We start from the raw sequence: 18,786 nt of genomic DNA, 5'->3' as shown, positions 1-18,786 counted from the left end.
TATCGACCGGCCGATGAAGCGGCCAAAAGGAAAAAGAGAGAAAGAGGGAGAGACAGGATGATGCGCGTACGCACGACGGAGAAAGAGAAACGACGCAGCAGCGAAAGAAAAAAATTCTCATGGGGAAGAATAAAAAAAAAAAGAAGCAAGAAAGAGAAAAAGACGGACGAAGAAGAAGCCGTCGAGTCATCGGGCAAACGAGCCGATATTTTCGCACCTCGCTCGACTGGACGGACGTTCAGGTAAGCAGGAGAAGGAGGAGAAGGAGGACAAGGGGGAGGCTGCAATGAATTTCGCGCTACCTGAAGACGAAGTGACGGAGGAACGTGGTGGCGCGCGAGAGAGAGAGAAGCGCGATGTGCACGGTGGTAAAAAATAAAAGGACCACGACGACTACCGGACAGAACTGTTGGCGAGAAAGAGGAAAGATAAGATATAGATGAAGAAAGAGAGGAGGAGAGAATAATATATATACGCACGGGGATGCGAAGGAAGGATAGCGAGAAACGAGGAGACGACGAGAAGCCACGTCGTTCATGGCGATGGAGACCGGGCCCGATTTATTGGCGAGTTTAAAAGAACTCGGACCCTCGACATAACTCAGCGTTCGCCTGATGTTGACTGAGTGGCCGAGTCGCTTGCGCGAGGCCGTAGGCGCGGATAGTAGGCGCAGCCGTACCTGGCCTGTCAGCTTCGGTTATCGTCAGGCACCTCGTCTGCCAATCAAAGAGCATTCACCGGTACTAAGTGGCTCGGCTTAATTAAGCGCGAGAACGAGAGACCGCCGTCGCTGCGATGGAGACGCGCGAGAGAGCGAGACCGCCGCGGGCCGCCGACCACCGACCACCGACCACCGACCACCGACCACCGACCACCGACCGGACCTCGTTCCGTTCCATCTTTGGATGGTTCCATCGTTGCGTCGTGAAAAATATGTTTCCCTACGGGAATGTGAGAACCGTTTCTTGGAAAATCGGAATGTTACGGTTCGCTTTGAATTCTTAACGCCGCTATTTTTCATCGGACACTTCTTCGAAAATCCTGCTCGAAGGACTAACTGCGGATTTGGGTCAGCGAATGTTTTTAAATCCTGCCGCAGACATCTCAAACATCCGGAAGATTATTTCGGACGATTACGAAGTCTAAAAACGTAAATTCTTGTTAACTTAAGATTCAGTGTATACATATACATATATATTTATGATACATAGTACAGAAACGTAAACTTTTTTATATATCTTTTTTTTTAATAATCAAATTATAAAGTCATCTAAGTATTACAAGAAATTTCTAGCAAATTGAACAGAACGTTAAAAAGAATAAATTTCCATTAAAAAAAAAAAAAAAAAAAAAAAAAAAAAACTAACCAGAGAAATCATCGAGTAGGATAAATCGGGACGATTCGCGTTTCTCGCATGTACCGGGAGAATAACTGCCGCCTAATCCGGCGTGTCATTCGATCGTGCGGCGCAATAAAGTCGAATGACGAGCCAATAAAATATTTATGGAATCGTATGCAAGCACGGGCGGGCGCGCGGAGTCGCGCGCCTATGTTTTCCCCCCTAGTGGTTACACGATGTTTACCCCTCGACAATTCTCCCTCCTCTCTGCCCCTCCTCGAGGAACGCGGGCGTTATCGCAAATATACGTTATTGTGACGTAGAAACGTAGCATAAAAACTCTCGTCAAAAACCCCCCAACACCGCCACCCTCTTCCTCCCCCTCGCCCCATTTAAGGAACATCGCCTCTCCATCATTTCGGATCATTTTTTGCGCATTGTCTTGCCAAACGAGCCTCCTGGGACTGAAGCAACGTGGGTGAAAAATACGCGAACAAATCGATTTACATCGCTCGTTATCTAATAAATGCTGCTTTTAATACTTGGTCGCGTTTGTTTGCATTCTCCGCTACCTAAACTTTATATTCTCAGTGTTCAAAGTTTATCCTGAAGTTTATACAAATCAACACAAAAAGAGATATTTCAGTTAGAGATTTCCATTACGTCGTTTCAGCAGAGACGTCAACCAGTGTTATTCTACGCGCTAAGGCGAACGGATTAGATACGTTTCTATGGAAAAAAGTTGGTCGACACGTCGAAAGATGACGACCCTTTTATTTACTCATACGCGATGCCGCTCGATCGCCTCGGCAAAGCCGCCGTGCACATTCAAGAGCGAATCTTATAATCGAACGGAGTTTTCGATCGACGTATGTCGCGGACGCCGAAACGATCCCTTGGATCCTTCGGGCGTGCCATCCGCGATTACAAGTAACCCTCGTACACAACAACGCAGCTGGAGCTTGAAATCCCTCCTTTTTGCACAGCTGCCCTTAGGACTCCTGCGCAGGAACGCGAAACAACCCCACCGAGACGAATGTGGATCCGCAGTTAGTTCTCTCTCTCTCTTTCTCTCTCTCTCTCTCTCTCTCTCTCGACATAATATTATTGTGTTGAACGACGTAATCCTTTCTCGATCACGCTTTCGCGTCCGTCATGGACCTAACATGCACCTCTTCGGGAAGCGCATTAAAATCTCATTGGACGTTGAGTACAGGGGATGTTTAGTACAGTCCTCGTAAAACTGCACCCTTTCACGACGATGACGTCAATAAGGATCATAATATCGTGCGTAGTATAGTATTCAAAAAGCAATATCCTCGATATTCAATGAAAAAATGATTTAATTACCTAACAGCGAAAATTTTAGTTATTTGTGTCTCCCTCTTTTTCTGTATACGACCGTTTGCGCCGCCAAAGAGAGATGCACCCGCATCAGGAATGGAGAGGAATCGCTGATGGAGGGATCGATAAGAAGACGAGATGACGTCCACGTACCCATTAGAGACCCAACGCGTCTATTAAAGTGTTAAAAGAGATGCTTCGGCGAGACATCTGGATTAACCTTCTTGCTTCTCGACAAAGTTATTCTGTCTGTATATCTAACTCATCTTTATAATGACAGATCCAATGAGAGAGATTCTACACCTTCCTCTTTTTCTCAGATTTCGTATATCATTTCAATCGCAGGCAAAAGCAGTTATCGCGTGTCAAATTAAATAAGAAAATTAATCCTTTCTCAGTCTGAGATGATTTCTATTATTTTCGGCTCGTTTCCCGATTAATTCTTATTTAGTATAGTTTCAGGCAACGTTGAAATTGGTCAGTTTCGCTACTATGTGCGGAGAGAAAAAGGTAAATTTATTTTTTTTTTGCAACAATTTTGTGCGCTGGGGGCTATGTTTAAATGAGCACAAATGACCATAATAAGGTTGCCATCGAGATTCCGTTTCAGAATTCAGAGCGAGCATTCGTAAACGCGCGTGCATCAGAGAAGACGAATGTTCTCGGAAGGATAAACTCTAATGTATGCAAATCCCTGGTGCGGTCAAAATGCGAGAAAGTAGCCGAAACACGGCATTCGCAGAATCGATTCGTAACTTGGTGACCGACCACGGACAGGATGCATTCGTTAATAGCTATACGATCCTTTTAAAAAAATACCTGCGGAATGACCAGGATGCATCCAGAATATTTGGCAACGCTGCTTTTATTTTTAGACACTCTTAAGTATAAAGATTATTATTACATATTATACATTTTTATATTTTATAAATTATTTTACATGTATATGTTATTATATATTTCCACGTTTGATTGATTCCATAATGTATAATCATTTCTTTTTCCTCAGAGAAAAATTAAATATAAATTATTAAAAGACAGAGAAATACAGATTTTTAATTTCTTTCAAAAAAAAGAAGCTATTAAAAATTCGATAAACTACAAAAATGCGTTATTTAACTGGAATATGTGCGAAATACAATGGAATACGTATTACAGATTAATGTTCGACTGAAGAAAGTCTTGGCTTTTGTTGCTGGAGAGAGAAAGAGAAAATGAAAAACGGAATACAGGAAGAGAAGCGGATGCGGAACTGGCGGTTGCATGTTTGTTTTGCTTATCTGAGACAAATTTGCTGTCTTGTAAACGACACCGAAGGGTCGCCTTTGACAAACTAGGGTGTTCTTGGAAAAGATTGGGAGGAGAGCGAGTATGTAACGGTACATATAGATAGCTTTTAGAGTACGAAAGATCTTTCCGCAACGTCCGGCAATGCTTTTCGAAAGGCCGAAAGTCCCCGGACTCTTTTTCTTTGACCATACGCTCTCTCCGTTTATCCCTCGCGCGTCTCTTTTTTCTTCCTTCCTCCGACCCTCGTAAAACTTGGTCGACTTTTTCGCGATGTTAACTTTTTCGTACGGACGTCGGGTAAAGCGGCGTAGCACTTTTCGTCTCCAGGAAACGCCGGATGGTTATTTATTTCGATCGCCACGGAATATGTCTGTGCCTTAACGTAGCGTTCCATTCACGGGAGGATTTACTGCCGATGATCGCTTCCGCAAAGCGAGACATACATATCACCGTCCTTACGTAGGACAATAACTTACATTGCGAATATTAGGGCGCGTATCTGCGATAAAACAATGATAGAGACGTTAAAAAAATTTTTTAAACAAATTATACTCTCGAGATGTTTTGTTCATTCCATGTTAAATAATCGACGATAAAGTAAATAACATACGAAAAGACGAGAGTAATTGTAAACAAGATCGCACAATAATAAATAGACGATTAACATTGCGCTATAGAAATACACGTGGAAAATCGCATATGACCTCGCTGACATTGCGCGCGATGGGGGAATGACACGAATTAATTAGCGGACTTTAACGCTCCGATGCTTTCCCTAACAAAGGGAAGACGCAGCTAATGCAAGACGTTAACCAGATTTATGGCGCAGTCCTATGCCATAAATCTACGGGAATGGTCGGTGAACCGTATCGCCAAATCGCACTCTCCGCCGACAGGAAGAATCCAATCGGGCATTATTCCTCGGTCAAGTAGGGCGCGGGGGAACGGCGTAATTAATTATTAATTAGGATTACCGTCTCCGCAACCCCGGGGGCGACCTCTCGACGACAACGCGTAACGACTTCCTTCGTGCCATCGCCCCTAAAATAAACGGCCGATCCCGCGCGGAGAGACTGCTAAGTAACTTCATGAATTTTCCGGCTGCGCCCTCGGCGACTGCTCGCCCTCCTCCCCCCCTCGTACGGGGGTGTAGCTTCTAATCATCCCTATCTCGTAGCCACACCCTCGATCTCGATGACCACGAAGACTATCACTCCGTGAAGAGAAAGTTCCGGTCTCTCTTCTTCGTCTCGATCCCGTGCACGTTTTCTCCAGCCCTTATTTTTTTCCCTTCTCCTTCTTTTTTTTCCACACGCCAAGTCATGTTTCTTCGTTTTATGAGCAACATTTTTTTCTCCGCTTTCACTACTAATGCGACACTAAATCGACCATCGAAGGTCGTAGCGAAAGGCGTTAACGGCTGGCCTTAACGAAACCTCGGATGCTCTCTTTCTCTCTTTGACCTTACGCGACTGAGACCTGCGTGCAGCACGCGAGCATTCTACGATTTGAGAATTTATTCTCTAGGCGTTGTCATTATTTCTCCTTTTCTTCAGCGAATCTGCCGGTGTCGGTCGTGAACCAATTTGAAGTATGTACATTTAACCGGCTCGCTGGAACACTTGACAGCCGACAGACACGCGAATCGAGTAAAACTTTAATTAGATTTATACTTATATTTGAAACAATTGATTTGAAAGCTTATGTGGTATCAAATTGCTGAGGGTTTTCTTGTAGTAAAATTCATAATTTTTCCACATGTTATTAATCAATTAAAAATCAAAGCAATCTTACAAATGTACACGCGCGAATAATAATACACTTTTAAAAAGTATAAATTAGAATTAAAATATTTTCCCGTCCTAACCACGGCGTGTAAACAACTTGAATGATTTATCGCAGGAATCAATGATGGCTGACAAGATGCGCGACGCTTGAATTAATTGCCGGAGATTGTCCCGTGTGTGTGGCGCGTGTGCGTGTGTGTGTGTGTGTGTGTGTGTGTCCATGTACGTACGTCAAGAAAATACATTCATCTTACGCGGACGCACGTCGCATGCTCGAATCGTGACGAAGAAATCGACGGCGGGAAACGGAGGGCGCGAAAAGGGGAAAGCCGGAAGTAAATCATGCAACCCCCATGACGACGTCGGTGCGATGACAAACGAGCGCCGTCGACCTCAACGCGCAAGAAGTGGAAGCGACATCTGATAACGACCTTAATCGCATTAAGGCATGTCCCTCTCCTCCCCCTCCTCCTTCCCCTCTATCGTATAATCCTCCGTCGGTCGTGATCGCGTCCCTAATGTCCTGAGAAAAACCACCACAATTGCAGATAAATCGCTTTCGAGACCAAAAGTACCGAATACGTGAAAAAAAAGGAACAAGTAGATATCGATGGCTCTTTGTCGATGGCCTCTGTTTTGCGCAAGAATGATTCATCGCATTCCTTGTGATAATTTCGCGATTATTATAGCATCAAAATTCAACAAACATTATTTGAAACGTTACACATGTCGCAAGATATCTATATTAGGATTGTATAAAATACCAAGACTTGTTTTGATATAGTCTTCTCTTGAAATTCAAAACAAGAGATTAAGACAAGATTTTTAATTAATTATCAAGACAAATACTAAGACTAAGATTCTCAAAGTTATTGTTTTTTTTAAAGAAAAAATTAAATATATACATTTGTAAATTAAATGAGAAAAAAAATCACTATACCATAAAACTTAAAAGTTTTATTTAATAAATGAAAACATTTATATTAACATATTTGAAAACAAATAATAAAATATGCAATATAAAATTTTATACAATTATTTAGCTATACAAAATTTTGCCTACAGCACATGTACGTATTCTCTAATTGTGGGCGTGTGAACCGTGTCTGAATTCTGACATCATTATATGCAACTCCCTTTTATAAAAATAATGATAAGATAAAAGAATATATAGTACTTTGGGAAGTAAACGAATAACATAAGTAGTAATAAATATTTTAAATTATATTATATATATAAAGATTATGTTAAATATTATTTTAAACAATTATTTAATATTAGATAAAATTATTAATAAAATCTAGACAAAATAATACAAGACGAGATTTTTGCTGCAAAGATTCATTCAAAATCAAGACAAGATTTAAATTTTCGAAAATTTTCAATACAATATTTTTACGAATATTGTCTTGAGTCTTGTGCAACCTTAATATACATCGTTAAATATCATCAAATTGAATCACCTTACTCCATCTCGAACGCGAAGGTGAGGTGCCACATCCCCCACAAAAGCGTTTCGTCACGCGTCGTCAATCTCGAGGGTCGCGTTTTCTCGACGTGCTTTGCCACAAGCGTGCCCTTCAAAAAGAATAAATTCGACTCTCGTGGAAGGGTTAAAATAGTGTTTTTCGCGACGTATACGTCGCGGCCGAATCGCAAGGGCATAATTCGAGGGCGAGTCTCGTAGGGTCCGTCATAAATTAACGCGTAGGCGAGAGAATGGCGTCACGGGTGGGTGAGACGAAAAAAAATAGGGGCGAAAGAAAAAGACAAAAAAAAAGCGGTGGTTCTTCGCGATCCTATACAGGTATGGCGACAGCACGTGACGACAATATGCCGCGCGTAACAAAACCATGCCAAAATGAGAGAGAAAGAGAGAGAGGAAGGGAGGTGAACCCCTCTCTCCTGCCTCGGCGACAATGCGACGTTTCATTATTAACCCTCCCGTTGCGCCGCCGCCGTGTGCTCGATCCCAAAGCGAGATTCAAATTAAACACGCAAATATTTGCGTATTTTATTCCCGGGGTTTTGTCGACCGGCCGCGTTTTGTTACCCGCTCGCAGAGTTTAATTCGTTTTGTTATAAATACATCAACGGCAAATTACCTTGTGAGTGCAGCGGGGAGGACGGAAGAGAAAAAGAGAAAGAGAGAGAGAGAGAGAGAGAGAGAGAGAGGAAAAAATGCAAGCGCGAGAAAAACCTCGCGCGATAAAATAACGTGATAGATTTTTCCACAAAATTGAGTGAACGCTAACGAATTATACAGAAATTCGTGCGGAAAATGCGCCCGCTGTTTAACTGTCGCACTAGTTAAAATAGTTAAAAATCTCTACGGAGAGGATCGTTTGCGTTCAATATGTTAACTCTATTTCCGAAAAAACGCAAATTTTCGTTAACCACGCGCGATATCGAACATGGATACATAAAAACGTATAATCCATAAAAAAACAAATAATAAATTTATTAACAGATCGATATAATCGATGATTACTCACCATGCTCGAACGGATTCCGAATAGCAGCCGGTTTCTGGATTCAACATTTTACGATCGCTATCTGACCTGTAAGATAACAGAAAATACATTATTAATATCTATATAATTACATGCATTAATAAAATATAACATATTACTAAAAAACATGAAATTAGTTTCGTTGATAATTTTAATCGATGAAATTAAAAAAAAAAAATTTTAATCAACGAAACGATTTTAAAAATACGCAAGTGTGTTTCCGCACAAATATTCCCTCGCGAAGAAACAGTTAACGACAACGAGTGTCGACAGTCGGCGGAACGTACCTATTTTCGCCCATCGTACCCGTCGCCAACCTGTTAACGGTGACGTCAGTAAAGATAGACGAGCGACAACCGGCCATTATCGTCTCAACGTAGTCGACACGCGGGATGAATAATATACGCGCGTAACGAACGCGCAGGGCGGCGTCGATGGTGACAAGGTGTAGACTCGTGTTGTACGACCGAACGCGAAGCATGAACGTGTGTGTATGTGTGTGAGTGCATACGTTTATTTGCAGTACGCCTCTCTCGTAGCACATAATAACGAAATTCTCTATCTTTCTTTCTCTCTCTCTCTCTCTCTCTCTCTCTCTCTGTTTTTCTCTGTATATATGTATGTATATACCGCCGTGACTCCGCGACATCGATACATTATTCGTCGGGATTTATTGGACGCCCTTTTCGACGAGGACGCTTTCGTACATCGGCTTTATCGAGTTATCCGTCGGTGCCGCTGACAGCCGAGAGAAAACATCGAATTTTTCACGCATGAAACGTAATTGTTATCGCAGATAAATGTATAAGTGAAATTGTATTATCGGAGGAAATGTGTGGATAAAAAATAATATTAAATATAATACAAGATAATAATATACATATATATGATGACCTTTAGTGATAAGAGACGAAAGATGTATTTATGCTTTGAGAGAAACCAGAATCGATCTAAGAATTCACCGTATTATAGCAGATGGACTGAGAGAGATACTTATCGCTGTAATCGCGTTACAAGAAGCTGCGATTAGAACGCGCTTTAATAAGTAATACAAAAAACCCGATGAAATCTGCCCCACACATTAAATTGGATCGAATAATATATTTCTGACGAAACGGAACGCTATCCAAAAGTCACGGCTAATCTTTTGATTTCTTAATCGGGACACGCCGCGGGCGTGTGTTTGCGTGTTGTGACAGCCGGGCATTATCGCGCGCCGATTACGAGCGACATCGTCTACTATAGGTTGGAGCGGGACAGGGGAGAAAGGGGGGGGGCTCGTGAGAACCCCATCTGCCCGCAGAAAAGGGTGGACGGGGCGAGCGAATCGAAAGCGGGACGAGGTAGGAGGCGCGCATTTCTCGTCGAGGGTGGAAATCACTGTCTGCAGGCATTAGGCATTCATGCGTGTCGGTTGCGTGAGCCCCGCCGCCGCACATGCGCACGCGCGTGTATGTGTGGGAATGTGAATTCGCCGTGGTTATCGTCCGCCGTCGTTATAATTCGAGGGGTCGGTCGGAATGTGATTTTTGGTCGACGCAATATGTCGCCGGAACAGACAGATTCGCCCACGCGATGAGTAGAGTGTTCGCCAGAAATTGAAAGATATACGAAGAGCGAAGAGTCTTGTTCGAATAGAGTTGCTCGAAAAACGCGGAACGTCATTTCCCCTCATCCATTTTCTGCGAATAAAAGTGGCTTTTTTTCTTTTTATTTCTAGCATGCGGTGAGCGATAAAAACGAGTGGACGAATCGTTATGAGGGTTACAAATCCGTTATAAAATATGTTCGTGTAAGAAGGTTACTTATAAGCGATTACTGACGACGATATAAATCGGATCGGTTGAGATTTGTTTCCCGTATTACATTGCGCTAAGGAATGTGAAAAGGCGCTGAGCATTGTGATGCACTTGCATTCGCAGAAGTTTGTAACGCAACGCGGAGACAACGCTCTTTTTAGCTCTCGTAATCCGAGAGAATTGCCGCGGTAGCTTGATGCGAACATGAAATTTACAATCCGATCACATTGCGAGACTCCGATACAACACGATACGGTTCAATAAGCGTCGATATGTATGAAATATTCTGCAAAAACTTTAACATTGATAAAATTTCTGATATTATTTTTGTATTTTATCCACCTATTTTTATAAGAAAATCACAAATAAAATATTAAAGTTTTATTTTGACACCTGACTAGTCATTTGTAATCAAAGAACTAATTAAAATCTTTTTATCTCAAATGAAAAAGCCACGGTGGAGTCTGTACACGGTATTCACTACGATGACAGACTATACCGAATGACGATCGCACATTCCTTTCTGAAGTAGAGCGTAACTTCACAACGACGAGTATTCGAATTATAATAGACAGACATATAGTTTTCAATCTATATTTTTGGACATAATACATATAATCTCAAAGTGTGACTGATTACATTCAATTTCGTCAAAAATGTAACAGAGTGTTTAAAAAAAATATTATATTCGATAATAAATGTAGAAAAAAAGAGGATAAACATATAAACGCATATATTTAAGTTTCAATGTGGTAAACGAGTTTTTCTCCGAAAAATAGAATCTATGAAACAAGCATTCTTTGAAAAATTAGTATGGATACCATAATTAAATAAATGATTTTTAAATGTGGAAACTTGCAATTTCATGGATTTGGAAAATATCTATTTATTTATATTTGTTATGAGGTTTCTGTGAAAAGGGTAAAAACATTTGTCACAGACACATTTGCATAGAAAGAATACATCAATGTTCTTTGTTCTTAAATCGTCCTTTAAGACAACAAAATAAATTTAGAACCAAACTTTCTCGGGAAAAGGAGTTAAATTTCTATTGACTTTGCAATCTATTAACCTCATCAAGCACAGGAAAATGAGACATTTGTAGTAATAGCCTGCTATTTTTGAATGCCTTACTTCAAAAGAAATTTCTACAACACTTGTTCTCTCTTTCTGTTTATGTGTGTGTGTGTGTGTGTGTGTGTATTTAAGTCTCTAATTTCATATAACAAGTCATGAACTTCAGAACATCTCATTTTTCTAATTATTCACAATTGAAAAAAACTGCGAAATAAAATTACATTGCTATTATCTTACCGTCGTATCTTAATGGAGGGTACCTACTCAAATCTTGTAAACAAATTATCTGAAAATTCTTTGATCTTCCAAGTATTCTTATTAAAAATTCTAAGAGTAAAGAAAATATTTTTGAAAATTTTTTGGGGCAATTTTCTAAAAAGTTTTTTTGATTGTATGCGTTTTCTAATACTCTTCCCTCACACATGAAGGAAAAGCACAGAACCACTAAAATTTCAAGTGCCATTGATTTAGAAATGTACTGGAAAAAAACTAAATAGCTTTCGTGAGATAAACATTTTTTGCTTGAATAACATTTTCATTTTTTTATCACAAAAAATTAAGAGTATAAAATAAAGAGTATTTAATATTCAATATTTTGTTAAGATAACAAATATATATATATATATATATGTATATATGTATATTAAACGAATAATGTACAACTTAACTTATTGAGAGATTATCGATTGCTTACAAAAGAGTAAAATTTTCAAATAAAGCATTTTTTTAAATTTTCTGAGTCCCAATAAAATTTCATGAGAATTGAGATTTCTTATATTTTTTTCAAAGAGTAGACACCCTATAATGTAATGGCAATAACAATACAATTATATCATTTAAAATAAAAAGCACTAATTGACTCTTGTTAATCGACAAATTCAATGGAATGCGATTGTTTCGCCGGAGATGATCTACAATCGACAATCATTCGAGCTATTTCTCTCTCTCTCTCTCTCTCTCTCTCTCTCTCTCTCTCTCTCTCTCTCTCTCTCTCTCTCTCTCTCTCTCTCTCTCTCTCTCTCTCTCTCTCTTTCTTGATATGAAACTTTGCAGGGCTTCACTGCGCAAATACCGTGTCCCCCGTGTCGCATAATCACTGTACTTAAGAGAAGTGGTTGTTCCACCCGTGACCGGGTTCCCATAACCCCGACGTTATTAAATACCAAAGCGAAATCACGTCGTTCACGTATGTCCCACACAATTTGGCCGTTTTGGCAGGTGCTTCGTTCACAGATTTCCCATAAAAAGGGAACGCCGTACGCGACTTTAATTATGCTCTCCACCTGCCGCCGTCGAAATTCCCATGCTGACGTGGGGCAGACGGGGAGAGAGGAGGGAGAGAGAGAGGAAATCCGACGCGATTTCTCGTTCCGACCGGCGTTACGCATAAATCAGGGTGAACGAGCATTATTTAAATATTTATGACGATTGTAATTGTAATGCGGCGCGTAGGCCCCCTCGTTAACCCCTCGATAGAAGAGACGGTCCTGTCGACAACCTTCGGATACTTTTCGCCGGACTTTGCCATAACTTTATAATGACACATTGTAAATTTAATTATACAAATTTATATATAACATCATAATTTCATTCACAATTTTGAAATAAAATGTAATAAAATTTTTCTTCTCTCTTTTTGATGAACGCGAGTTTTGTAATTTATTTATTATTACTCGCGAAACACATTGTTCTTTCTTCACCGGCTTACAATCGCGTGAGTCATAATAAGAAGCTGCGTTAACGAAATCAATGGATACATGGGCTACCATGGTTCGAAACTGCCACCGAGCGCTTTGCGAACTGAATTTCGCGGAACGCGCCGTCGACCGAAATGAAATATCCGAGTTATTGCGCGCTCGTCAAGTTCGCCGCGCATCGGACAATGAGAAGAGGAAGAGAAGAAGAAAAAAAAACTAAGGAGAAGAAAGAGGCTCTCGCAAAGAGACAAAACGACCTCGAAACGATGCACGAGGGAAGGCGGGGTGAGAAACTCGGATACCGTCGCCGCGATGCTGGGCGTCAGTATCCGCGTAACAAATCGCCCTTTTAATCACGAGTGACTAGCTGCCTCGAGTCATTCCGACTTAATGGCGGCCCCTTGTTTAGACGCGCACCAAGTCGCAATGCGGTAGGTTGCCCGGGCAATTTCGTCCGCGCGCCGATACGCGCCGACGTTTTGTTTAAACCACCCCGGACTCATTAGTCATCCGGGCTCGCGGACGGCACAAAGTAACCCTTTGACGAGCGATCCGCGCGCGGTTCACCTTGGCTCTCGGTAGAAAAAGAGAGATACGCTTGAGTGTCAAAACAAGCTCGCGTGCCTCTGAATTCGTCCGGAGAACAGGCCACCTTCGCCCGACAGATCATTTGTAAGCGATATATATGCGTATGTGTGTGTCAAGGTAAATAAAAAAAATTGCAATACATAAAGTATAGTATTCAGAATACTTATGCAACGTTGAGCTTGAATACTATTTGCGTTGTGGGAACATTTCAGCACATTTAAATCCAATTTTAATTATTTTAATGAAATAGAATATTACAATTAATTTAGAATATTTTAGAATTCTTCTCTCTGCGTTGTATATGAAATCTAATTACGTTGCGAGAATGATTTAGATAAGAGCAGACACCTAATAAGAATATTGATAAAGTCAACGAGCCGATATATACGGCCTCATCAGCGGATGAAATCAGCGCGAGCCCGCTTGGCGGTGTCCGGTAACGTTGCTCGTTCGCGTAGGTTCCGCACCCTTCCGGTTCCGGTGTTCCGGTAGGCTTGCGTTCTCTCTCTCTTTCTCTTTCTCTCTCTTGTCGCCACGGGGAACCTCCGGCTTCCGGTGTTCAGGTGGGATACACGCTCAGCCGAGCGTCGTGACGCCTCGGATCCATGGATCCATGGATCCTCCTTCTTCGCCCCCTGTCCGTCTCGTTCCGCAATAGACACGCGTCAGATTCGCTTTCGATGGTACTTCCGGCAGCGCGGCGACACGGCATTAATTTAGGGATCTTATCTCAATCGCCAAGCGTTAATAATGTACGTCTCAACTGATACAAAAATCATTTTTATTTACAAAAAGCTATCGTACAAGCAAACGTGTATTTAAACAGATAAACACTAGCAATAAACACTAGTGAGATATTATTTATACCATTTATGATGGAATATTCAAGATTTATTAACGCCGTAAACAATTGTCATCTGTCTTCCGAGAGAACAATAATGCTGCGAGAACATACAATTATAGCGTTTAAATATAATTGCAACCTGTTTCGATACGTTTCTCACGCAACGACAAATTTTCCGAATATGCGCACTCTCTCTAAAAAAAAAAAAAAAAAATTCGCGCGTATTATTTGGCAGCTTTACGCACTGGCCATTTTTATTGCGCCACTTTTCACTCGACAATGCCGGGCGAGCGTGACGCGAACGCAGGATCGAGGCTCGCGCGGGTTCGTGACGCTTGGTTTTTTAGGCTCGGCCGATGGGAAAAAGCGATCGCGACCGGAAGTGGAAGTGGAAGTGGAAATTGAGGCAATGAGAGCGTATAGCTCGACGCCGCTCTTATCGAGACATCGTCGGTCTCTGGTTTCCGCAATTTCCTATCTGTCGACCGTGTATACGTCCTGCAATAAAAATACATTTCATCATGACGCGCCGATCATCGAAATCCGTGTCCACGTGCGACAAAACGACCGTACGCGAAAAGCGTGCGTACTTGCGCACACATTGTGGAGAATAAAAAAAAAAGCAAAGTGAGAACACACTAGGTAAAATATAACAAAACTACAGTAAAGATATGCCTTATCTTTAGATTATATAATCAGAGCTAAATTTATGTTTTATTTTTTGTGGTTTTTACGCTGATAATCTAAAGGGACCTTATGATTTCCTAATATTATTTTATCAGTATTTAGTAACATCCCTTTCTGTGGAAAATTTGGAAAAGTAAAAAAACATGTTACAATTATATATAAAAAAGTGTCATAATTATAATAACAAAAAATAATTTTTATTTTTAAAATAATTTTTTATATTTTATTTCAACACCAATTTTATATATATTAACGAAAATAACTTTTTTACTCTTCGAAAAAATCCTAAGGTGCGATCCTAAGCTACAATTTATGTATAAATCCAATATTGTACATAATGGCTTTTAAGGAGATATGTACATGATATAAATAATAAGTGACATGAATAAATTCTGTGTTGTTTAACATTCGTTATTTGAATGTGAGTCATCACTTTATCAGAAATGAAGATTGAATTGCTTGTATGTACGAGAAAAGTTTATCAAGTCGAGAATATTAATTATGTATTTTTCTGCAAATGTCACATGTTTCGTTTGAAACATTCACTGATTGATTTGCTATCATAATGCTTTGTTAACTATCGTGTGACATCTACCTTATATAAATATTCAAATTAATATAAAATAATATAAATTAATATATATAATAAACATAAATTAATATAAAATATGTAAAAACATTAATTACATTATTCTGATAAATAAATATTAAAATCAATACTTGTAATCAACACGTTGTATTTTAAAATAGCAAGAAATAATAATCAACAGCAGTTAGATTAGCAGTTGTAATATTTAAAAAGGAAAATAAATATGTCAGAATCCTAGTTTTTTAATGTACTCGAGAACTCTTCTATCGGATTGTTAAATCGAGCTAAAAACGCGAACCTAAAAACATTATTTGTCCGAGAATTCGAGTGGCAGCGCGTGTGGACCGTGTCCTTGTCTCCACGGCGAAAAATATTTTCGACGCTTCTCTCGATGCGAAATTCTGGGCATTGCCCGTATCCAGGACTCGGATTCGGTGGCGAAACCTAACCGTGAAGAGAGGAGTGGTGCGGGGAGGAGGAAAGCGAACGGGGAGGGAGCAAAGGGGGGAGATTCACCCTTGCGGCAACATTGCGAGAGTGCACACCTGGCCGGAGCTGTGCAGCTGCGGCTACAGACCCTCCGACGCCGACAGGGGATGAAAAGGGGAGGGAAAACGAGCGCAGAGCGGAGAATCGTTGCGGGGCATCCAGGTTGTCGCAGCGTGAGGGAGAAAGAGGGAGAAGCGAGAGAGGAGAGAGAAAGAAGCAGGGTTTGGATGCTGAGATTTCAGTTACGTATTCGCCCTACGAAGATTTCAACGCTGCTCGACCGCTGGAAACCGAATCGGGATAAGATGTGCGACGATATATATATGCGTGATGCTAGAGGTAAATCAATCGGCCCGTATTTTCACGTTTAATCCTAAATATGTACATTTTTTTTAAAGATGGAACTGATATTTCTTGAAGAAGGTGCAACGCGAGAAATAACGGCGCTACATTTGATTCGAATAATATAACTATTCAAGCATAAATTAATTAAATAATTAAATAATGAAGCAAACATCATGATTGCGTTATGGAACACAATTGAATTATATAATTAATTATCTCTCGCTCTTTTTTTTGCTCACGCCCGTTCCTTGACCGATCGGTCTCGACGCAATCTCTTGACAGCTTTTCCTTTTGCCAAGGGCGTGCAGGTGAATTTATTCAAATGCCGATCAATTCAAAAGGGCTCATCGACGCAAGCATCTCACCGCCTCTCCTTTTCTCTCCCTCCTTTTCTCTACGTCTCTCACTCTCTTTTGTCATTCATCGTATACAACTCTCTTATACGACGATCTTCGTCGGCACGGTGAGGGCCAGGGACAATGACCGTGATATACGATTCTCGAATTTGTTTATAAATGCCCGGGATGGCGCCCGTTTGAGGATATAAACGGGCTTATAAACCCCGTCGCGCGAAAAATGCGCGCTCCGTCACATTCCCCGTTCCGAAAGCGACAGGTTACTCATGAAATGTTACATCAAGGGCAAGGGTTATTGAGACATCAAGGAAGATATCCCCTCTTCGGACGTGCGAGAGTCACTTATTAGTGACAGAAGCCACTTTACTTATTTGCAAAATGAACTTTTTTTAAGTAAAAAAATCCAAATTAAATAAATTCAGCATTACAGTATCTCGAATGCGTTTTACCTTCGCGGGGAAAATGAAAGTAATTACGAGAAGGAAACGAGAGAAATCAGTCGAGAGAAAATCCATGGAAAATGCGAGCCGAAAATTCTTTCGCGCGATATTGCGGAGAGTTATGTCACCCTTTTGTCTCTCTTAATTACTCGGGATAGCGCCGACCGCGGAAGTTGAGGAAAATGAAAAATGTTTACTGGACAGTTGGTATAGCAAGGCGCGTATCACTTCGGAGACAAAGCTTGCTGGGACGCAATTACAAAAGAAACGTGTCCGAGGCACAAGGAGGAAGATCTGGGAGCCTAAGTTTATTTACATCACAGTGCCAGGGCCGACTCTCTCGTTGCTTTGTGGCATGTCTACCATAATGCATATTAATAGGAAGTAATCCTTATGGGGGCGGGCGCAGTGGAAGGATACCCTTCGTAATGTATGTGTGTGTGTGTGAGAGAGAGAGAGAGAGAGAGAAAGTCAGAGCAGGAAATATACTCGCGGATACAAGGAGTTTTAACGGCGTGACGGGAAAATTTTGTGACGGATTTCTATGCTGGAGATGAATATTCATGCTAGTCGCGCGCGAGTGGCTCGTGCTACTGCCACTGTTGCTTGTTTTTATTATAAAACATGATTGGCCATCGCGAGACATGGGTGTCGAAAAACGAAAATTAAGGTTCCACAAAAATTTTGGCCTTCCTCGATTCACCGTCATCGAAGTTATACACGCACGGAAATATGTGCCGAAAAGAATTTTAATCTCACGGTCAAAACAACCATGAGGAAGAAGGAAACAGAGCGATAATCGTTTGAGAAATTCCATTTCTAAAAATAGCTTTCGGTCGAAGAAATTGATCTACAGAATAATCTTGTCTTGTAGGATTAAAATATCGGAAAAATCGGCGATTTACTGACGAATCTTTAACAAAGAACGGTTTCATCAAAGCGTGTCTAACGAGTTAGAGAATTTATACAAAATTTAATTACTTTCTCACGCTAATCAATATCCGTCCTTTGACAAATTTAAGAGAGCAAGTATGTCAAAATAACTAAAATATAATCATTTTTTTAAATAAAAATTTTTTAAAAATGTTAATTTTGTTTAAACTGAACATTTAGAGCTACACACAAAAACGTTCTTTGAATATATAAATATTTTAAAAAGTCAGCATATGCATCAAAATCTTTGAAATATTTTCCTAGAATCCTAAAAGTGTTTTCAAATCTTTTTCTTGAAAATTACTTGTTTGATTATTATATGTTTTTAATTTATTCAGAAATAAATAAATTAGACTTGATCGCTCGATTTAAAAAACTTTATAATTTTATCAAAAGTTTCGAATAAAATTACTAACAAATATTTGACTTTATTTAAATATTTAAAATTCAAGAAGAGTTTATTCGGGCCGACATCGGTTCAAATGTAGCCAATGAGAAAAAAATAAAACAAAATTATTCAGATACGTTGATTCAGCATTGAGAAAAACGAATAAAGGTAAATAATGTTGCCACATGCTTATGCAACTGTGTTCCCTCTTAATGTCGATTTCTCTCCCTCTTTCTCTTTCTCTCTCTCTCTCTCTCTCTCTCTCTCTCTCTCTCTCTAT

At 40.3% G+C, this 18,786-nt stretch overlaps 1 protein-coding gene across 2 annotated transcripts in view; it reads right to left on the bottom strand.

Annotated features, from left to right (window-relative positions):
* Soxn (SRY-box transcription factor soxNeuro) overlaps positions 1-18,786 on the bottom strand; it is a 97,764-nt gene that overhangs the window by 32,411 nt on the left and 46,567 nt on the right. For both annotated transcript variants that reach the window (XM_072886959.1, XM_072886961.1), the window contains exon 2: positions 8,257-8,322. In XM_072886959.1, the coding sequence (XP_072743060.1) occupies positions 8,257-8,322 (66 nt within the window). The remainder of the gene's footprint in view (positions 1-8,256; positions 8,323-18,786) is intronic.

This window comes from Anoplolepis gracilipes, chromosome 2, assembly GCF_047496725.1.
Source record: "Anoplolepis gracilipes chromosome 2, ASM4749672v1, whole genome shotgun sequence".
Lineage (NCBI taxonomy): Eukaryota > Metazoa > Arthropoda > Insecta > Hymenoptera > Formicidae > Anoplolepis > Anoplolepis gracilipes.
This window is presented reverse-complemented; position numbering and strand designations above follow the sequence as displayed.